This window comes from Oryzias latipes, chromosome 23 (genome assembly GCF_002234675.1).
Source record: "Oryzias latipes chromosome 23, ASM223467v1".
NCBI lineage: Eukaryota > Metazoa > Chordata > Actinopteri > Beloniformes > Adrianichthyidae > Oryzias > Oryzias latipes.
The window spans coordinates 11451469-11475342 of NC_019881.2; the positions used below are offsets into that span (position 1 = coordinate 11451469).

A 23874-nucleotide genomic window follows, 5' to 3' on the forward strand; every position below is an offset into this window, starting at 1 on the left:
CTAGGCAAATGACAGTTAATTACCCACTACATTAACCAGCGGGACCCGGGGAGCGGCTCCTGCGCCATCAGTCAACATGATGAATGTGGCAGGTCCAGTAATGCATGACCGTTCCTCGTCCGCCTGCCACACGGAGAACAACCCCTGGATCTGGGGAAAATCTATGGTCATCTGCATAATCACGGGCTGGGGGTTAATAACAGACAAATGACGCTTCCCAGCTCCACCTGCTTTTGTCCCCATGATGATCGGACCTCAGTTCGGGTCTGGAGCGGCGGGAGGACAGAAGGAGAACAGATATGTTCATTATTGCCACGGAGTCTGCATTGGGGGCGGGGGGGTGGAGTACCAGAGTGAGGAGTGGAGGCGGGGAGACAGTTATGGGTGGCAGATGTAATCAGATTCATGCTTTTTTCAATTTAGCCCCCCCTGCATGTGAGATTGTCAGTGATTAAACAACTCCAGGGCCAAAATGATTTCAATTACGGCAGCCATGACCCGGGAATTGAGACTGGGATAAGATTTTCCTCCTTGAGTGCCCTCACTTCACCGCCTGCCACTTCTATCAGCTTTAATCTGCACCTGGACTCTGATGTCCTAATGATGAATTATGGCGTGCTTTCTGAGGAGCGGCCGACCATATGGACGAACACACTCCCCCCCCCCACTGCCATCTAATTACACCTACAGAAACTCCTCCAAAAGGCTGGAAAACACTTGCTGTTCCATGTGATCCATCTTCAAAGATAAACTGCTCCACAGTCACAATCATCCTTGGGGAGGGGGGGGGGGGCATGTTAGCATCCTGGTGACATGCTGAGCTCCTGTTTCACTGCAGGACATCAAACATTTTCACATTTGACAAAGGTTTACAGCAGAAGCCGTGTTTTTAGTCAGTGTTTTAAAGTAAAATAAGTTTAAGAATCTAGAATACAAGATGTTTTTCCCTAGTTAATACTTTAGCGCCTTGCCCCTTTAAGACAAAATGAAATCTTAAAATTAACTATAAGCTCTCATCAACAAGATGTTTTTAAGATCAAATGACTCAACAACATATTATTGTCTTAAAACAAGCCGCTAGTTTTTGCAATATTTCAATAGTCCAATACTTAAACTAGCAACCGGACAAAAATACTTGATGAGATTTGGTGTTTTTTTCAGTGTATGGATATATCACTAAAGATGGAGACAAAATACTGCAATCAAAATAAGCATGTTTCTAGATTATAGGAGGAAACCCACACACACGTGTGTAGGGAGAACATGCAAACTCCACTAAGGAAGGTCCTAGCCAAGATTTGAACCAGTCTTTTATGTGTGCGGAGACAGGTGAACCCAGGGGTCTGTCCCAATGAGTTCTATCGCTAGAGGAGACATCACGTGATTCCTCATGGGAGTAGAGCGCCGCCCTCTTGGTGAGGTCAAGTTACTACTGCAGTGAATGCATGTGAACACATTTTTTGCATAACACCATTTCATTGTGCAGGTTTCAACTGCCAAAATCGGAGAAATGAGTCCATGAAGGAGGAAGGCATAATCACAGGTAAGTACTTTAATTTTTTCCTTTTAATGCTGCAGGGGCTTCATTAAAAGAACACATGTTGACATGCATGATTCTGCAGTGCTATTATCAACATGCTGCATGATGTACGTATAATTTGCTGTCGACATAAATGTACATTTTATTTTGCTAAACCTGTATACAGCATACTAGACTATTATAGTAATATAGATTTAGATATTTCTGACTCAGTGACTGAACTTTTCTTGCAGGTTTCCAACGGATTCAGACTTAAGCAAAAAGTTACATAAATCAATGTAGAACATGAACCGTGCGTGATTATTGCACTGTTGATATGCAGTTCATTAATGATTCACGCGTCAATTACGTAAGTTAAACGTAATATTTATGCGATATAAAAGTTATACATCGGTGGTACATGCGTAAAAGGTCTGTTAGACATACGTGGAACCATCGTGGAAAGCCACAAATTTCCATATGCATCTCACAAAAATCAAGCAGAATTGCGTTATATTTGCGTAATAAATGTGTATAAACTTTGTAAAATACGCATAAATTGCATAAATCTCAACCAAAAATTTTGAACAGCTCAGAATTCCCTTTTCACTGAAAGACCTGTCGGCTGAAACCCTCGACGGGCATCTGCGCACATCGACGAATGACAAAACACGACATGAACAATTTAGGTCAGAGCCTTAATGACCAAAACCCAGAGACGACCACAAAGTCGCACCGCACTGCTTCTAACAATACACTTTATTCATGTTTTTTTTGCCTTTAAGCCATTTATTTGTAAAATATAGCTTTTCAAATATTTACAACAAATGAATTATAATTATTTAAGTACAGTTTCTATTTATTTTACTCAGTCAGCAGCACGCACAAATTCCTTTCAAAATAAAACACACACAAAAGAGATCCTCCTGCTACAGCAGATTGACTTGCTTTCATTATAATACAATTCTATAATTACATTAAATTAAATTAAATAATACCTGTGCTTCTAAACACAAACTAGACACTGATTTGCAGCAGAACATGGGCTTTAAATTTACTCTACTAATAAACAGTTGTGACAATAGATTTAACCATCATTTTGCTTGGTTTGGTGCGCATTTTGGAGAATTTATAAAGAACACAAGGGCTCTTTATTTAGTGACATGACAGGAGAAGTTAAAAAAAGTTTATTATACTATTATAGGATCACCTCATTTAAAAGAAAAATATGACAAAATGTAACTGACAAACCCATTATTTATTCAAATCATGAGCGTTTTGCTTTAACGCCAAAGAGCCACCATGGAGGAATAAAAGAGCTGCATGTGCCTTTGCAACCTCAGGTGGCAGACCGCTGGGTTAACCACTACACCACAGCTCAGCCCTATTACAGGACTATCAGTGTATTACAAAAATTGTCTTGAGATTTATACTATAGTACCTGATACATAGTCATAACTTGTTTAACTGTTTTTAAGTATTAATTGACTTTATTTCACAAACACACACATATATGCACGAATTGAGTTTTCCCATATTGTTAAAGGGTTTTTCAGGCAAAGCACCTGAAAAGCTAAAGACTTCATGAAGGGACATGACTGACAGAGAGCATCATGACATTGAATTAGAAATAGAAACTATATTTATTGTAAAGAAAAAAAACAGAACTTAAAATCCTAAAGACTCATTCCGATAACTATGATGTTTAATTTCTTTTTTTTACGGTTTCTTGTGACGTTTTTCCTGACTATAGAAGACATGTATAAAGACAATTTAGCTTGCAATTTCATAAATTTATTCAAATTGTGAGCAGATGAAAAAATGCCTCTTGAAAAAGCTAATTAGTGACGTAGAAAATATGCTAGCTCACTGCTCTGAGCTCTCAGCAATGGGGAGGGGAAGAGGGGCGGGCTTGCTCCGTGCCAGCAGTCCCGCCAACAACTCAGAGGTCATGCAGAAACTCTGCAGAAACTAAGTCCCAGAAACTGGTCCTTCCTCAAACTTTAAAGAAATGTTTTTGTAGTGGTTTAATAACCCTCTGGTTTGCAGCAGCTGTCTAGGATGGGCCAAAGTCTCCCTGCTCCACTTCAGTTCTAAATCCTCTGCTTGCAGAAAACTAGATCCATTAACGCCTTCATTTTCCTCGTCTGAACTGCCATCTGGCTCTAAACTGTATGGCTGGATAGCTGCGATATTGCGCGATTATTTTTATTTGCTACGCTAATGTTAGCTTGGAGTAAGGAGCTATAAGATAACAAGGGAGAGTGTAAACGCAGGCATGCTGGGATTTCAACGTAGGGCTTCTTCAGCCCAAAACTCAACTTTCTAATGAACTCCTGGCGCTCTGCAGAAACTATGTCCTAAAACCAATACAGGTTTTTTTTTTTTTTTTGTTCATTTTTGACTAAAAACGGTGTGATCACAGTTAAAAGACCACCAGGAACACTGAAAATTAGAGGAGAAGAAATTAGTTGGAGTAGGACTTTTAGCATCAGTCAATCAAACAAACAAACACATGGTGGTGTTTTTTTACTGCAATCTTTCTTCAAGAAGGATGATCAAGTATGTCAGAGAGGCCACACTGTCACCCCATACAGCAGGAGGCAGCATGCACTCTGTTCATTGGTTTAGCATCCACAGTTCTACAACCTTCCTGTAGTTACAGCTGTCACTCAGGGGATTCGTCTCAGCTCCTCAGGCCCAAAGATTTCATGGAAATCCACTTTTTTCCTTTGCTTTTCCACTCGTAAACAGTTCAAACTTTAAACGGGTATAACTCCTCCAGGTTAATATTTAGCAACATTTTTTTACCGGGGTTTGCTCCCTGACAATGATCAGCCCATGGATGTCTGACGATGGAAACTCCTGCCTAAATCTGTGTGCAGAACGTCTCCCTCCCCCGTGATCCAGCCTTCCTAATCCAAGCGAAGTAGCTGAAAAATCACCAGGCCTGCACATGGACGCCGCTCTGACAGCACGCTTTAAAATCACTTTAATTACCTGCTTAGCATTTCACAGATTAAAAGGCATCGGCCTGCTGGAGGATGCAATCAATTCAGCCGCTCAGCAGTCTCTGCTGCATCTGCAGCAGCCCGGCTCAGATTGACATCAGCATCAGAAACACAAGAGAAAGGTTTGACCTCTGCGCCGCATTGATTCTTTTGTATTCCCACAGCTAGTTGTATGGATTGCATGTCCCGCTAATAATGAGCCTTTGTATGGATTTGGCCCGACTGATTTGTTCCAGATTCCAGGAGCTCGGCTGGAGGAAACGTCCTGGGATGATGTCTTCAAACCTGTTTAAGCCGCACCCTTAGCCGAGCCGAGCCGAGCCGAGCCGTGATGTTTTCTGCAAACGCCTGGTTGTGGAAACTCACAGGACAAAGCGGCTTCAGAGTGGTGGCTTCACTGGCCGCTACCGACGGTTCCCCCGTCTGCTGCACCAATGATTACATTTACATGTGCACCGCACTCTGAATAAAGGATTCCCAAGAAACTCCTTACATGTGCAATAGAAAAAAAAAAAAACTTTTCATCCCCCTCCTCAAAGGAATTTTCCAAATATTCCCAAATGTATAAAAGAATCATTTCCTGTAGTTAAAATGTTATTTTCAATCATTTTTACCCCCAAATATTCTTGGAATATTTGCAAATGTGTTTGGAATAGCCAGTTTAGTCAAAATAACTCAAGATTCCACTTTTCAGCGGCTCCCTGTAAAATGTACAGAACTGGAATATCTGAAGGTTTAAAGTAAAGGAAGATCTTTGTACCGTTTGCTCCACGCGGAAGTTTAGTCCTGTGGTTTTAGCGCTCCAAAACTGGTGTTGATGGTCATTTAGAAATATACACGTTGATCATCATTACTGTCAACACAGAGCCCAAATCCAGAAGCAGAAGTCTGCAAACTGATGCTGGAGCCAGTGAGAAATAGAAGATGTTGGTGTTACTCCTTTGTCCTGCAGAATTCATAAACTTAAGAGCGTTTTATTTTGAAAATTATTTTATTGAAAGAAGCAAACCCTTCGTCTTTGCGGTTTTACAGTGAAAATAAATCTTCCCCTCACGCTCTTTAGTTCTGATCTCCCAGAAAAGCAAAAGTCATGAACACATCGTGCAGGAACGACAGCTGCCCTTTGGGGGGCAGCTACGGTGGCCTTGAGGTGCAAATCACTCAACACAAATACATTTGATCACAGCCCAAAATTTAAAAAAGCAAAGCAAAAACTAAAAAACATTCCACTTTAAAATTAAAAAGGAAAATTTCAGAAACAGAAAAATTGGAAAAAAAAGTTTAGAAAAATTAATATAAAATGTTCAATGAAACAAAATAAGAAACCCGAAAAAGTAGGTATTATGGGATGTCACTGATTGAATCTTTTTCAGTTTCTTGTTTTGTCTCTTTTTTTAAAAATTCGTTTAGATTTCTGTAAATTCCTTTGTTGTTCCTCCCTGTTTTCTGAAATATTTCCTTTTTTATTTTGTTTGTTTATTTTGTTTGTGGAATTGTTTGTTTGTTGTTTTAAGTTTTGGTTTTTGGAATTTTGTTTTGATTTCTAAAATGTTAGTTTTTATTATTAGGTTTGCTGTTGCGATCTTTAACACGTTTTTGCTTCAACAGATTTGTTGATGTGATTTGAACTTAAGGGCCTCCGTAGACAGCACTCCTATGAAGATTTTTTTGAGCTCAAAACAGTGAGTGTTGAGCTTGGAATAATGGCAGAAAGATCCCTCCACACACTGGCTGAAAGTAGATCTGCATGAGAGGAAACGGCAGAACCCGATGCTTCCTTTCTCTGTCGATGCATGTTCGGATCAGCAAATATTTTCACACTTTTTCTTCATTGGACTTTGTAGGACTGGAGGATCGTCTTTCTTAAAAAAAATAAAACTCTTTTGTTTTGAGCAGACGCCGGGCTCTCTATTAAGTTGTGAGTGAGAGCAGCTCAAAATTTACACAAATAAAAACAAACAATCCATTTAATCCTTGAGGATGAATAGAAACTCTGGAAGTGTTGCCCTGTTTACGTCATTTCCTTTCTTTGCTCCTGAGCGTTCACACTGAGGTGAACCTGACACCAGCAGTGGGTCAAACCTCTGCTGGACCTTCTGACCAGCACAGAGCTGCTTTGTGGTTCAGAGTCTTGAAGAAAACACCTCAGAGCCTCGTAGTCTCCCCGTAGAGGTGTCTCCTTCTGGAGTCAGCAGCGTTCTAACTGGGGGGAGGGGCTACACAATAGTGTCTGGTGGTTCCACTACGCTGCCCGTTAATTGAGAAGTCGCTCCTCACAGCCCCCCCCCCTCGTAAAACACCCCTAAGAGACACTGATGCTGATCCGTCTGAACTCCATTTTACACAGAGATGTCGTCCTCCTCCATGCTCCTCTATGCTCCTTTATGTTCATCTCTGCTCTTCTGCATTCCTGTCTGCTCCTTTATCCCTTGTGCTATTCCAGGCACTAAAACATAGTTTAATCTAAATTCTTTAATAGTAAAAACACCCATCCGCACGCCTTGTGCTATCCTAGGCACTTTGACATTGGGAGTTGGGTCATCTAGACCCACTAGACAGTGCTCTGAACCTTTTTTCTTCAATGATTTGTGATCCTCACTGGTGTCCATGGATTACATGAAATCCTCTCCCCCTTTATCCACCTTTGTCATGGTAGGGAGAACACGTCAATGGTCATCTTGACCCCATAGGATACCACAAGGGTTAAGATCCTCCTTGTTCCTCTGTTTTCCTCTTTACTCCACCAGGTCTGTGCTTTGCAGGCCCCACATCCTTTCATCTCCAATAGGGGATTCTTCAGCCAGGAGCTCACAGATGGCCTGGCTCATGTTTGGCACGTGGAAACATGTGCCCACATACACACATAAACACACACCAGTAAACCTGTTAAACGTGCTCATGGACAGGGAGGAAACCACACACACAGCAGCACATGCAGACTCCACTTAGGACCCAGACGGGATTCAAACCAGGAACCTTCTCTGCTGTGACACGACAGCGCTGACCACAGCCCTTCCCTCTCTGCAGAACAATGGAAAAGGGTTTGAAGGTTTGTCAGATCACGGCTGTCTTCTCCATCCAGATCTCGTTTGGCTGCAGGTCCTGGAGGTGCCCCCACCTTCCATCAAGAACAGAGGCATCTGATGATCCCAGCCAGCATGAGACAATCTAAATTCAGTCAAATTATGACAGCGGCCCCCCAAACACAACCACATAGGCAGGTACACCCCCCAATGCTCTGCACCCATTTCCTCGTTTGTTTCTCTTAAGCTGAGCAAAATTGCCCGAACGGTGGGGGGCTCCAGCAGCTGATCTGTTCTTTACAGACCATTGACTGTATCAGAGAACTGGACTGAGTCGGTGTGACGTCATCCAAAGAATGTTGTAAAAGTGCTATATAAATAAAGCTTGATTTGATTTGATTTGAATGGTTTGCATCCGGCTCCAATAAATGAAGTCAATTTAGTCGCCATTTTTTTGCGATACGGACGTTGGAACCAGCAGACATCAGTAAGCAGTGATTGATCTGAGTCGGTCTACGTTTCTACGGCAACCGCTCTCTCCAATCAGGAGGTGAGCTTCTTTGAAGCTGAACTATGTGGGGGGTTGAGTGACAGAAGAACGTTGGAAACTATCTGTGCTTGTTGATCATCTAAATGAAAATCAAATCAAGCTGAAGATTTTCCTTTCTCTAATAATAAAATGCTCAAGACATCATGTGACTCTGCAGCTCTGCCCCCCCCCCCCCCCCCCCCCCCCCCCCAGCTGTGAAGGTGGTGAACAGGACGTAGTTTAGGACGTCTGACTCATCAAACATCACCCAGAGCCTGAGGGCCACCATCCTGCTGCTCTGTCAGATCCTCACGGATGATTTCCTGGATCAGGCGTGTGACAGGCGTCTGGACACGCTCCCATCAGCTGTCACCCACCTGAGTGGGAAATTTCTTCTCTGCCTTGGGGTCATATAATTCCAGCCGGACACTTATTACTTTCTCCTAAACCGTTTCAAACGGTTGGTCCTTCTGTGAATAAAAGGGGACGTCATCCATACATCACTACTAAATCAGTCCCTGATTGGTCAAATTTGTACCTGGTTTAACGTTTAACACACGTTCAACGGCGGCGCCTTTTGTACGAAAACGGTCATCAAAAAGTGCGTAGTGATACCTGAGGGTGAGAGTTTAGAACAGCTTTACGGCGTTTACATAGACTACACAAAGTCCACCTCACATCCTCATCCTCATCCCCATAGAATTGAATGGTTCTTTTAATCTGAACCATCCGGGCCTTAATGCCCCCCTCCTTCCTACACAGAGAAGGAGCTGCATGCCCTTTTTTTTATCAATTTATCTTCCACGAAAAAAAAAAAAAAGTCTTCTGCAGCTGAAAGTGGGTTTCTAGAGCTTAACGTTGACCAGAGTTCAGGTGAGAGTTGATGCCTGACCAATCAGGAGGGCCATCAGAGGAAGCCAGACCTGCATCAGACCGGGACATTTGAATGGACTCCCAACAGCTTTCTTCTGAACTGAAAGATGATCCTCCTGTCCAGTGCGATCACAAATGAAATTCCTCTCATCCTGAAAATGCCCGTGAGCAGCTCCAAAAGCAGAGAGCTGCTGGTCTGCATGCTGATGCTGAAGATGCTGTGGGTGCGGCGCTCGTGATCATCACACTGCGCCCAGCAAATTCAATAAAGGTTGAAATTACATCAAAAGAGCCAAAGAAGGCAGCGGCAGGCCGCTCAGCGCGCACACAGCTCATCAGCTGCAGCTCTCACACCAGCATCCCGAGTCCTCGTAGTGATGCATGAAGGGCATCCACACTGGGCTAAACTCCGTCGCTGCGTGAAACTGCATTGGCAGGTTTCCATGGGCGCAGCGCGCACAGCCAGAGGGGGTTCCAACAGAAAACTTTCAGGGGGAATGTTCCGATTTCCATCTGTTTCTCAGAAAAACCTTCATCCGTTAGCGGACAGGCGTTCTGGAGTCAGCATGAACCTGCAACAGGAACCCACAAACTATAAACTGCTGGAGAAGAACCTCAGTCATCACGACGTTCTAGCGCAAACAGAGACATCCTGAATGTCTCCATACAGCCGACATTTCTCCTCTTCGCTATCAAAGAACCTTCCTGGGTTAGATTAAAAACCATAATCTTTAAAGCCTCATGAATAAATGGCGTTGAAGATGAGGAGGAGGGTAAGCTGTTAATGTATGCATGGAAATGACCTGCAGCACACCCAATAAGGAGCGGGCAGCAAAGGTTAAAGAACCGGCAAAATGCACGTGAATGTAATTAAAAGCCCTGAACGGCGTGGCTTCAGAGTGGACAGGTACAATTACTTTCTGGTGAGCAGAGATTTGCCGTGCTCTCCTCAGCATCCCCACTTTCATCTGTGCTCACAAAGATTTGGGCTTATGGCACCTGGTGAGGCAGATGAAGGACCTAAGAGGAGGTAAAGGCGTGGTTTGTCTTCAGAGTTTGGTTTGACACGACCTCCTGTGGCACGCTGGAATTTAAGGCAAAAATCCTGTTAAATGTTCAGAAAGAGATGTTCCTTAGACTCACCCCTTTCAGCAGTAAAGAAGATGATGCATTAACCCTTGTGCTATCCTAGGCACTTTAACATTGGGAGTTGGGTCATCTAGACCCACTAGACAGTGCTCTGAACCTTTTTTCTTCAATGATTTGTGAACCTCACTGGTGTCCATGGATTACATGAAATCTTTCCACCTTTATCCACCTTTGTCATGGTAGGGAGAACATGTCAATGTAAGGGGGGGTCATCTAAGATGGCACAAGGGTTAAAGGAATTCAAAACTATAAGGGAATTCTTAGTTGTCTTGATCTTTTAAACTTGAACCAGGATTATAGGATTCGGAGTTCATTTTGGCCAAAATTGGAAAAAAATGTGTTTATCTGAGGAGAAGAACGTGTCAGAACAAGCTTCTACCTTCTCTGCTTTTAGACTGTTTCCACATAAATGTTTCCAGGTAAATGTTTTTTTTTCCAAGTGTTAAAATCTTTACAAAATAAATTAAAATCCTGATGGAATGTTCTTGAGAAGACGACTCCAAAGCTGCTTGGTCATCATGCAAAGCACAGCCTTTGTTTTAATAAAAAGCTTTGACATTTTACTCACAAATTTCACATCGTTAACTGTAAAGCACACAGAGAGAGAGGGATGGTAATTTGGGGATTGCTACCACAAAAAGAAAAGCACAGACCCTTTGGTGTTTAAATATCTGTCATTTCTTGCAGCTACAACCGGAATCGAATCAATTCTTGAAACAAAAAAACGAACAACACTGACACAGGTATGAAGTTAAGGAATGATGCTAAATCAACTGAGTGAATGCTTTTGTAAAGAGTCGAGCAAATAACACATTTAATGCTGCGTGTGGCATCCATTAAACACACAGGCACAGTGACGTGCAGTCAGGAGAGGCAGGTGAGGCACAGCCTCACCTGTCATTATGGGAAGAAAAGAGAACAAATAAATTCAATTATTATATTTAATCAGTAAGTTGTGCTTTGCGGTCATTTTCCATTTAAATGTACCATTTTTGGGTGTTTTTTCTTTTCAAAATCGCTGAATTTCCGCATTTGCCGTTCAGATACTAAGTGACGTGCGATGAGGCACCAGCCCGCTGAGCCTCACCTTGGATTGCGCAATACCTATGCAGTCAGACGGTACTGCTGTCTCTCTGTATGTCGGTTCAATCACTTGTACTATATGAGCTGAGTTTAAATAATTTAGCAGATGTATATGATGCACAGTGCTTGTTTTTATAAATAACTGTATGTGAGGGACGTGTTTCTTGTGCTGAGCGCTAAACGACGGCGAAAAAGCCGCTGGGTGAGGCCAGCAGTTCTCGTGCCTCATGTTGCAGTTCTCGTGCCTCATGTTAGGGGGCGCCGGTGAGCCCTGAGATTATGACGCTAAAAAATACTAGAAGAAGTGATAGGAAGCGGCAACTCATTTTCTTCAGAAGGAGCGGCGTATGGACTTTATTTACAACTAAAGGTAAGACGATAATAACGTTTGTGCTTTTTTCTATGCTGCAGTTTGTATATGAAAAAAAACATGTTGAAATTATATTTTAAACAAAACGTTAACTGTTGTCAATCAAATGGTGAATAAGCTACTCAGTTATTTATACTCATGGTTCATATGTTTGTAAATCTGACTGATGACGTCAGTGCCTCACCAGCCATTAACCTCACCGCACGTCACTGCACAGGCACAATATCCTGTTAGAAAACACACACACATTGATATTATCAATACCAAGGTGAAGTATTGATTCTAGCATGATGAGATCGATACTTGGGTCGCAGTTTTTCTTCAATACGTACGGCAAAGAGCTTGGTTTGAGTTCATGCAAGCCGGGCGTCTGTCTGCAACGCTGCAGACAGACAATAAAGTTTGACTCATCTCTTTACTGTTTGATTTTCTGATGTCGGCATCTGAGGCAATGCACGAGCTTTACAATTCTTAACAAAAAGTTGAATGAAGACAGAAATTAAAATAAAAAACCCACCAAATTTGGGCAGAAAACTGCCCAATCTGGCAACGCTGTCTGATTAAACAGCGCACCTTGCCCCGCCCCTCCCCTCCCTGCTTTATTGGAGAGTGGAGAGTGGAGAGAGTCATTAAGGACATATTTGACCCAATGGCAGGATTCTTTGTTGTATTGTTTATATTCATAAATTAATTATATTGTTGCCTTTGTTTTCTTTTCACACAACAGAAAACATTACAACCTTAACTGAAAAAAAAAAAAACTATACGCTCGTGCCGCTGCTATACTTCCATTTTTGTTACACATAGCTATTTTTAAAATATTGCACTAGTTACCGTTTTCTTCTTCATACATGTTCTATATCTGATGGATGTTCAGTTAGGATTGTTGTAATTAGGGAATATTTTCATTGCCGAATTAACAAAAAACAACAGTTTATGGGAAAAGTATCAGTAAAACTGGCCCTGGTATCAGATTCCCAGAATCGCCCACCACTAGTCTCCAAACAGCATTTGCTTGGGTCATATTTTGGTCACTGCCCTGTCGCTTTAAGATTAGAAACATTTGCCACAATCAGGGGCGGAGCTAAAGGAGAGCAGGGTTGGGGCTTCTGCCCCCCGACCAAAAAGCTTTGTCCCCCCACTTTTTGAGTCCATAATAGCATCATTATTGCCAAAGATTAAGAAATCACCAATGCAAGATTCTTTAAGCCTTCAAATATGTCACAAAGGCAATATTTTTAAATAAAATCCTGAGCCCTTTCTTTTATTTGCTTATGTATTTTTTATCCTTTCACCCTGCTGTTCTCTTTTGCCACCCTTCCAAAGTTTTCAGCCCCCGACAGATGATTCAGCTCAACCACTGGTCACAATTAAAAACGTCTTCTTTGACTCTATTTCCACTGCAGTGAACCACACCAAAGTTCATCTGCAACTGAACAGAGGTCCTCAGGAATTCTTCAAAAACCCCAGCTGAGGTTAAAAAGTTGTCAAATCCTGAACTGAAATCTAAAGATGCTAAATGTCTTTAGTGAACACACAACAGCTCAAACCGGCTTGAGTGTGATGAGGACCTGAAGCGCCAAAAAAGGGTTTTTAGCTTGACTGCCCACAGCAACCGGGCTGTTCACGGCTCGCTGGGTTCTGGACCTGCATTAGCTGAAGAAAACGTGACTCCATGCAGGATCAGCTGACATTCCCCAACAGGATCAAAGAGTTAACCGAATGAAGGCGACGCTTTTCCTCATCACACAGTCTCTGAGCCGGCGCTCGTCACAGCGGGAATAACCGGCTACACCTCAGCTCCCCTCCAACGTCCCCACCACAGCCAATAAAGACGCGCGGCGGCCGTTTCTGCCCTTCAAACTGACTCAGGAAATATGAAGCTGTAGGAGTGATGTCTGCACGGGGAGGATTACCCTGTTCGATTCCTCGCCACAGATCAGATCAAATCATAACACGGGCCACTCTGTGAACCATGACCCCACTAAAACCAATTTCATTCTGGGAGATTGCAGGAGTGACTCGTGCCGCGGCGCCGAGAATTTTAAAGCAGGATTGCTGATGCACACGCAGGAAGGCCTGAACGATGAAAGGTTACAGGGAAGAAATTGCAGAGGCATATCTAAAAGAAACAGGAGCATGTGGGGCTCCGATACCGCCGTTCCCCGAGAGCCTCGCTGACAAATTTCAGAATGCAAAATACTTCCTGGCTCTGTTTCTTAGAATTGAAGCTATGGGGATTGGTGTCAGACCTCTGGGATTTTACCTGAAGCTCAGACTCACTTTTGTTTACACAAAACTAACAAACAAAGTTCTGTTCACTTTATGTTTCAGTATTAAAAAACAGCAAAAGAAAAAGATCGTTAAAAAAGAGGAAAATGATAAATGAACAAAAACAGAGTCTCTTTCTGGATCAAATGGTTGGATCAAAACTGCATTCTAGGCTAAGAACAAAACAGTGCAGAGAGATGATTCCAAAATCTGCACTCAGAAATCAGACAGAATGTGGGTCATGTGGTCCCTGACCAGAACCGGCACCGGGACCCGAGCAGTCTGACCACAGCTGAGCGAGATGGAGCTCTGAAAGCTGCTCAGAGGCTCACAGGTCAGCAGCATTTCAGCCCTTAAGCTCTTCCAATGCTGCCAAATCCATGATGAGTCAACGCTGAAAGAACTGGGGCCAATTGTCAAGACTGCATGTTCCAAGTCCAGCTGGAGCAGTGCACACACTGAGCATGTGTGCTGGTTCCACGCCCCAATGATGAGGAGGGATGAACTTCTGATGTTAGGAAAGCTAGGCTTAATCAGAATAACTTTGGTTGTTAGTTTGAATCGTTGTTTTCTTCCCCCTTTCCTCCCCACATCACTGCTCCTCTCCCTCACAGGAGGGGATGACAGTATTAGGATTGCTTTGTTTGCTGAAGAGACCTAGCATCAGTAAAACAGAGACCATGACAACATCTGCTGAGCTGAGATCCAAAGTTCAGAGAAGAAACACGTGTGAGGGCAGGAGTGCACGTGAGAGTGCACACAGCTGTTTTCATTCACATATCAGCTGTTAAAGCGGCTGAACAATTTGGTAAAACAACCTGAACGCATTTTTGAGTTTTCCTCTAAAAACTGGCTCTCTGAGCACAAGCTTCTGCCAATCCACAAAAACAAGTGGGTCCTCACATTGTGACATCACAAAGTGAGGAACAGCCCCTTCCAGGAAGAGTCTGCACTGCCAGCTCCGCCCCCAGGCAAATAGACAAACCCACTTTCTCCGTGGAGCTAGCTGTGATCGGCTAAACTCTTTTATGTTATATGTACAATCTGCACATCTATTTTTGTCCGGATGTTGGTTGTTTTTTTTGTGGGTGAGATGCAGACAGATGCAGAGGCCGGCTCTAGCTTGATGTCATGAAATGGGCGGCACCCACAAGGAGTGAAAGGAGGCGGAGCCTCAGAGATCAAGTCGTCTTACTTCCGGGTTGGAAGCACTGGGAAGGCTTTGAAAATAGATCAAAAGATAATCGGAGAGGGACTTTAAAGTAATTATGTCGTATTTTTCTGTCAGCATCCAGTTGCGATAAAAACTGCATAACTTTGTGATGTGTGTGCAACACTGTAAAACCCAGGGGAGGTGACTTTAAAACTTGGCTCCTGGCTACTGTCGGCATCTGAGCCAATGCCTGAGCTTTACCATTGTTAACCATAAGATGAATGTAGAACGAAGCTCTTCTCTTCTGCCTGTAAAAGAGTCCCGTCTCCATCGCCTCGGCCTCGAGGCCGGCCCTGCTGCATGTGTGTGCAAGTGTGCGTGCGCGTGTGTGTACCAGTCTGGCTGCTCCCAGCCCTCCTGCAGGTCTTCAGACATTATGGCTCTGCACTGAAAAGCTCACATCAGCATAAACTGTGGAACAGCTCTATTAGCATCATCACTGGGGGGCTTCGAGGGGATCATTTATTGATGAAATGCTCACACTTCATTCCTCTGTGTTGAGAAAGAGCAGAGCACAAACAAAAGAAAAGCCGTAATTATGTTTGCAGCTGCAGGTTTCTTGAGGGATCTGCAGACTAATGCTTCCTCCTGTCACGCATATTCGGAGCTTTTTCTCGTGCGGGATCACGACCCAGCAGACCCAGAGATTTTCTGTTAATGCTGGATTTGAAAGGCTGTCCTGATGAGCAGCAATGAAGGTGCCTGAAACTGTTAAGGAGACCCTAAAAGAACAAGTAAACAAACCAAGAAACCAATCATGTCTTTACCTGCACTTGAAAAATAGAATCAGTCAGAAGTAACTAAACTTACAAGTATGTAAAATTGGAAACCAAAGTCTGTCTGAAATGTTGCCAAACTGATCGACCGCTACAAAGATATGGACTCTCAAAGACAGGGATGCTGTGCCTCGGTTTGCTTCAGGTTTAAGGTCGTTTAGAAATTGATGTAGAACAAAAGACACACCCACTAAACTGTGGTCAGAGGTGAGGCAGTGACATCATCAGTCAGATTTACAAACTAAATCCTGCAGTATGGACGTTTTTTTGAGTCATTATTCAAACTAATATGCAATTCTCAATTGACAACTCATTTTTATCACCCATCCTTAGTGGAAAGACAACAAAGGGCTGAACTTTATGCAACTAACATGTGAATGGATTCATTCTTTTTTACTCGTTTGTAGGCCTGCACAATATACCGCAAATTTATCGTTATCGCGACATCAAGCTGTGCAATATGCATACCGCAAAAGACGGCGAAAATCACAATAAATGGTTATGATAAATGTGCTAAAACAATCTCATGGCAGCTTGAAATATTGAACAAATGAAATAAATCCCCTTATGCATTTAACCAATCGGAAGGACCCGTTTACGTTGTTGATGAATCAGATGAGCCCTTTTATGTTTGATGTTTGCCTCCTATGTCGCCAGGGGTCATTTGGAGTATAATTTTTAAACTGTTGCAGTGAAATGGAAATGATGTTTTTGGTTGCTTTGCTATTTGTTTATATACCGCGAATTATATCGTTATCGCAATATTAATCACCAATATCGCATATCGCGAGTTTTCCTCATATCGTGCAGCCCTACTCGTTTGTTTGTACGCATATTTCATTTACACTGGATTATCTTAAAGGAATCCAAGGATTCTGGGAAAACTTCACCTGGATCCATTTTCTAACTTCCACTTCACCTGGATTCATTTTAGGTCAGACAATCGTCCCGTCAACCACACCTTGTGATATGAATCAAGTCGCTGTTACACCCCTGTGACTGCAGCATCATTTTTCTTTAGAGAAAAAGCTCTTTGATGGGCGGATTCAGGCTATGATCTCATACAATGACAGCCTTTGTCTTTTACTGATCAAATTGCACATTTGAAACAGACAGAATCGTACGGTTTGGCGCTTCTAGCAATACGTGTAAAAACTGGGAGGAGAAGATTCAAATAAATCAACAAACACTGAGATCTAAGGTTGTTTAGTGTCTACAGTTTGCACGTCTTAAAAAGGCAAATGCAAACAGGAACAACTTTATCCACAGAAGTCTGCAGTTGTGGTTCTAGGAGACGGAGACACCACAAAAGAAGGTGTAGTGGAGATCATGAACACCACAGGCAAAGATTTTTGATACGTGTCTGTTATTCTTTGGAATGAGTTAACGCAGCCATGGAGCTAGTGTTTGTAACTAAAGCTGACATTAATTATGTCTTACTATGTTTCCCTTCTCTCTGATGCTACATCTTTACCTCCTGCAGGTCATTGGTGCTCAGCCTGCTCCCTCAAACATGCCTCCTTTGCTCTGGGACAGCAGAGAGCCCTGACCCCGCCTGTACTCCATCTTTGATCCCTCCTGCGGGGCGGTATTGTTCATCATCAGCACCGATGAAGGCTGCTCCGCAGCAGAGTCTACAGCGTAATGAGCTGAGTGCCTTCAAGCTGATGTCACAGAAAACAGCACAATCTGAAGCATTTGCACACACGTACACGCCTCAACACTAACACACCAACACAAATATAAACTCACACACACCTGAACACACACTTTTATGCTCAAACTTCAGAAACCTACAGAAAGTTAAATACTCCCACAACCGTAACCCACACACACACACCTGAACACACACTCCTGGAAACACACTTTTATGCTCGAACTTCAGAAACCTACACAAAGCTGAATACTCCCACACCTTAACCCACACACACACACCTGCACACGCACACAATACTGGATAGGACCGTAGCAGGTATCCAAATGCTAAGATAACCGCGATCTTTTCCAGAAAAATCGAGCAGGACTATTTTTGGAGTCCAAGATCGCCGATTTGCGATCTTTATATTTATATATATTTAAATATTATGATAAAAGTACACTTCAGGCAATGTATTTATCGCTATAAATTTGTAGAGTAATGTTGGACTTAAAGTACATTAATTAAACAAACCAAATTCACTAATGCAACAGAAAGTAAATACATTTTTTGAAGTAAAGTGTCAGTGAAGTTTCTCATTTTCAAAGTAAAAGTAGCAAGTGTTATACATAGATTAAAAAAAGGAAAAAGAAAAGCTGAAGTTCTGTTTAAAGAAAAACTGAGTTTGTTTTAAATATAGTCAACAATTTGAATACAAAAATATCATGAACATTGAATCAATTTGGATGTTAGTTGTTTTCATCTTTTTATTCCTATAAAGATAAATGTCCAAAACAAAATGTAATCATATTATATCACATCGATTAATTAGGATATCAGGAACATATAAGTTGCACCTGAATGTAAGTCACACCTCTACTAAATTAACTAAACAACAGTGACTAATTCTCTGAAAACGTATTATAAGGCGCACTGATGTTTTTTGATAAAAATTAGGGCTTTGATTGTTCTTTATACTGTGGAAAATAATCTGGTACACAAGAATATAAAATAAGTCCTAGTCCAACAAAAAAAGTAGACAAACATAAATAATAAAAAGAAAGTTTAGCTTCAAATACAAAAGGGGTTTATACAAATATACATCTTGTGTGTCAGAAGGTTGATGACCTTCTTTTGTAACAGTAAAATCTGTCCAACACAAGAGGTCTTCAGCTCCGATGTGTTTGCTCAGCTGTTGGACAGGATAACAAAAAAAAATAAAAAAAAGATTAAAGAAGCCACAGGAAAGTCCTGCTCAGTCGAAATTCAAAAAATCCTGTTACAGTAGAGATTAACGCCGGTGATGGAAAAACTCCAGCAGAACTAGACTGTCCGCCAGGCTTCCTGAACACAAACTCAGCTGAACTCCTTAAGCGAGCATTCATCAGAGAAACACCTGAGAGGCATCAGGATCAAACCACCATCTGCTCTGACAAAAGTACAGCAGAAGACATGGAGAAGTCGTGCAGGAACATTTCAGCGTCCGTCACGCCCTCTTCCCGTTTCTGGCAGCGAGTCGATACTTGGACGCCGATCATTTGTCCAAACACGGTTTTTCATCAGAAACTTTCTGCAGGGTCAAATCCTGGTTGGAGGCACAAAAATCCCACGGCTCCTGCCGTTCTAAAGATAATTACACACACTTTAGCAGCATGGCGGCCCCGACGCTGATCACTTTCAAACTGAATATTAACCGCTTTTTCATTATATGGAATTAAACATGTTGCTTTAACACAGCAGCATTTCTCCTGCAGGTTTCCTGCAGAGTGACTTGTTAAACTGACAGATGTGCATTTCTGACGCGGGACTCAAATGAAAGGAAGCCGACCGAATCCCTGCTGATAAAAAGGATGTTAGCACATCAGAAAAATGATAAATGAGCAGAGGAAATATTGAAATTTAGTCTAGCATATAAACCCAAATCTGGATTAAAAAATAAAAAATAAAACAAGATAAAAGGAGCAGCAGGTCCAGGTTTCCTTCCAAGAACAGACGCTGTTCAGGTCGCTTTGAGGAAGAAGACTTCATACGTTCCAGGTTGAATGTTAAATTTGTCATCGACAGCCCGAAAGGATTAGAAACCATTTGCTTTTGTCTTTCTGTTGAAATAAGAAAGTGCATCGTTCTCAAATGTTCTGCTCTTCTTTGAGTCTTATCTTTCTTCATACGTTACTGATGAAGAACAGGCGTGTGTATACGTCACGTACCTAAACCGAGAAAAACCCACACAACTGTTTATGAAAATCTCTTTTCCATTAAAACATGAGAAGCTTCTTCATTTTGGAGCAATGCTGCGATTTCCTTTGATAACGCTTTTTCAGTGTTTATCTCTACTAGACTGTTTTGTAAACTCACTTAGTGAGGAAAGTTGAAATTAAGTTTGTTGACAGTCATGGAACATTTTCAGATTCATGTTCACTGACATGAGATGGATTCAGAGCTCTGACGGACAGAAAACATATTTTTGATTCCTTCAATCGTGACATCAATGTGTGGGTTTTCTCCAGCTTCCTCCCACAGTCCAAAGACATCCCTCAGAGGTTCATTGATGATTCTAAATTGTCCCTAGGTGTGTCTGTGAGCGTGTTTGATCCTGAACAAACTAGCCACCAGTCCAGGGTTTACCCTGCCTTCACCCAACAGCAGTACCCTGAGACCCCTAAAGGGATTCAGCAGGTTAAAAAATGGATGGATGCATCCTCTGGTGCTATTAATGAGGATTTCATGACTTAGCTTTTAGTTGGACCTTTAATATCATATTTTCTGCTCTGTAGGGCACACTGGATCATAAGGTGCATCACAAATGAAGGTTCATTTTTGAACTGATGTCATATAGAAGTAATTCTGGAACTTGTTTGAAACACGTTAGCCACATTAGAGGCGCTCGACATGTACAACAGCTGTAATAACCAACCTTGCTTTAAACATGTAAAAAAACAGACTAGTACCCCAAAACAAACGTCACTTTTACTACGCTAACACTCAACCTTGTTAGTAATACGTAAAAAACACAGTTATGTTTATTATTAATTTATAACACTGCTACACGTTAGCTGCCTATTCACAATATGAGTAACTTCTAACCTTGCTTGCAACACATAAAAACCAGACTGATACGCTAAAACAAACGTCACCGTGACTACGCTGACTCCCAACCTTGTTAGAAACACGTAAAAATAACACACAGTCCGACACCGCTAAAGGCTAGCTGCGTTAGCTTATTCACATCAACACCCAAACGACCATTTCTCTCAAAATCGCTTCGACATCAGTAAGCAAAATCAGAATGAATCCATTTATGAGGCACGCCGTGTTATGTGGAAAACTGTTGTGTTGTGAAAAAGGTTCAGGCTTTTAAACGCGGCTTATGGAAATACGTTAATTATTTTAGTTACAGTTATAAACTGTAACTTAAACAACAGAGGTATGAAGAAAACCATGAAAACAAAGACCCAGCAGTACTCAGCAGCAAATAGCTAACTAGCATCTATGAGTTCTGGTTAAGTTAAAGTCCAATCTGTTATTTCAAACAGGTTCCGGTTTCCCAGCAGGGGGACACTCTACCACTGAAACATATGCTGACTGCCTGGATCTTTATTTGTCTTAGTCGGAAAAGGAAAAGAGGATTTCTTCATCCAGAGTCTTCATCAGTGTCTGCAGGTCGTTTGGATCCACGGCTGCTCTAAACTTAAAAATGTTGCTTCTGCTCTTCTTCAATAATCACAGCATCCTCTATCTCTTCTGGTCCTTGTCACGGATCAATCTAAAATCAATGATTCTGATTGGAAAAGGAGCTAAAAGGCTGCAGACTTTCAGCCTAAATGCAGTTGAAGTGAAACTGCACTCTTAAAATCTAAGATCCAAACCAGAAAAACTGAGAATTAGATCAAGACTTTGGGAAACTGGTATAAAAATGTCTAAACAATTAGAAAAAAAAAACTTTTTGAATGTAAAACAATAACTGAAAGGTCTGGGCATCCTTACAGAGACTGTAGCTTCTACAAACATCAGGAATGGATAAAAAGGGCAAACATCTTTTTATTTTTTTAAATGTAGCCCTTAATTTGTACAAAGTGAGGAACAAATGAAGAAGCTTCATGAAGAGGATGGAGTCCATATCAACAAAACTGTCCCCACACGCAGACCCAGCGCCGGTCTTACCGTAGGTAGTCTCTCCGGCAGAGGATCAGGTTGGCTTTGGTGTAGAGCGTGGAGCCCACCTCGCCCAGCCTGCAGTCGCAGCACGCACACTTCAGGCAGTCCTCGTGCCAGTACTTATCAAGGGCCTTCAGGAGGTAACGGTCCTTGATCTTCCGGTTGCAGCCGGCACAGCCTTTTGGCTTGGTGTCCGGCTGGACGGAAAGCATTTGTATACCTGGAACAGGCAAAGACAGACTTCATCAACAGCTGCAAAGACAGAGCGGGGGGAAGCAAACCAACAAGCTGCTGGTTCTGTTCCCAACCCTGACCTGGCCCTTTGGCTGGACAATGGAATGACGCATAAATATGGCTGCAAAAAAAGTCTGAAAACGCTTCCTTAAGGCCAGATATATTGTAGGCATGGGAAAGGGGGGGGGGCAATACACCCAAATGCTGTGACTGCCCCCTCAAACATGATAGCTCACATAAATCCAAAATTAACAAAAGAAATAAAAATTACCAAAAAAAAGAAAAAAGATGCCTTTGAGGTCCGCATGTAAAACTTGGACTCGGAGAACATCATTCATAAAGACTTAATAGGCTAAAGTTTTTCTGCTTTGGATATGTTTCAATATGAAATACAATGAAACAAAAGTCACACCAAATGTGTATAAAAAGTTACAATTACTTCATTGTATGGTGAGCAGCTTTTCGATGGAAGACGCTGGACATGTACAGAGATTTATTTGGATATGCTACATATAGCCATATATGTGGATATAATCAAGCCGTTGTTAGTTACATTTTTTAGCTGAATATATGTCTGCGGAAATTCATCTGGAACTCAGGCGATTCTGTTCTTCAGGGCAGCTGCGCTAAAGGCAGATCTAAAAGATGCTTCTCCTTCTATTTGAGAAGGTTCTTCAGTTTTTGGCTCAAATTAAACCCATCAAGAACAAAATGCTGACAGTAAAAAAAGAGATATTTAAAAACAAATGAATGAGTTCTGATGTGAAAGATTTCCCTGAGAACCTGTGGAACCAACAGAACTCTGCAGAACAACAGAGCAGATCAGATGAGACTTTCTGAGGAGAGTTTTTCCTAAAGCAGCGTCGTTGCTCCACTCCTGACCGGAAGTTCATTTGACTGAAAACCTTCTCGGTCCTCCTCAGAGTTGAGCAGCAAACTCTGTCCTCAGTGGATCAGACACAAAGACACACTTTCACATGTTGGGCGCGCACATTGTTTGGCCTGCGCTCCTCGTGCGCAGCCTTTGTTGGCCCTCTGGGTGAGAGGAGCCGCCTGACAATAAGCCTCGCAGCGGGCCCAAATTAGTATTCTCCTTCCATTCCCCGCGGAGCCGCGCGCCCCTTTGTCCCCTGTCGGCGTATGCACGCGCGCGCGCGCGTCAGTCCTGGAGGAGCTGCTGTAGTTAAAGCTTTGCCTGTTAACTTGTTCCGGAGTCTGGTGCTTGTGTTTCCACGGGGGGAAACTTTGGGGTCAGAAGCAGCATTTGTGAGGTCCTCCGCGCAGGCGTGGACCCCCCCCCTCCAAATGACAGTCCCGTTTGTTGTACCCCAGCATCCCCAGAAGGCATTGCAAAGTCCCCCCGCGGCTCATTATTACCGACCCAGAAGAAGAAAGCCTCCGCTCCCTGCCCGCCGCAGGGGGGCAAGGAGTGGGGGTGCAGATTTAAAGTTCCTTAAAGAACTATACGGCAGTGGAACCCGCAACCGTTCTGCCCCTGACCCCCCCCCCCCCCCTCGTGCAGCTGGTACAAATTTCTATTTCCGTCAGAGATGATCGCCGACGACATGCTGTCATTTCGCAGCTTTACTTACTGTTGCCATGGCAGCACGCGCGGCTATGTGCGGCGGTTTAAGAGATTCCGATTCCGATTCGGGCAGTTCGGAGCCACGCGCGCGGGGCTGACCCTCGAGCTGGATGAGAATGCTCCGCGTCTCATAGCGGGTCATCCCGGCCACGGAGCCGCGACCGCGGCGCGTCAGAGCGCAAATGCGCCGGAACTAAGTCACAAAAACACCGAGGATGAGGCGTCTTACCGAAACTTTGCTCCCTTTTCTGCATTTGCTGAGCCGCTGAAGCCGCCAAAGCACCATGCAACCGACAGCCACGGAGCGGGGGTCGGGCTTTGTTAGAGGGGGGGACAATCCAGCGGATGAATGGAAGCGGCGAACATCAGCGGGCGGAGCGGCGGAGTTGTTGGCGTCAGCGTCACTGAGGGCGAGAGCGCGCCTCGCGCCGAGCTGCAGCCGTATTT

The 23874-nt window shown here is 42.9% G+C and overlaps 1 protein-coding gene across 3 annotated transcripts in view; it reads right to left on the reverse strand.

Moving 5' to 3' along the window:
* Window positions 1-23874, reverse strand: part of lmo3 (LIM domain only 3) — a 37943-nt gene extending 14069 nt beyond the window's left edge. The window contains exons 1-3 of one of the 3 annotated variants that reach the window (XM_020714134.2): window positions 23435-23608; window positions 21615-21828; window positions 15204-15763 (exon numbers count right to left, since the gene is read on the reverse strand). In XM_020714134.2, coding sequence (XP_020569793.1) covers window positions 15526-15763; window positions 21615-21820 — 444 coding nt within the window. In that variant the 5' untranslated portion in view covers window positions 21821-21828; window positions 23435-23608 and the 3' untranslated portion in view covers window positions 15204-15525. Of the gene's footprint in view, window positions 1-15203; window positions 15764-21614; window positions 21829-23434; window positions 23609-23656 lie in introns of those variants that run through there. The other 2 variants (XM_020714133.2, XM_004082995.3) reach the window with 2 other exon arrangements.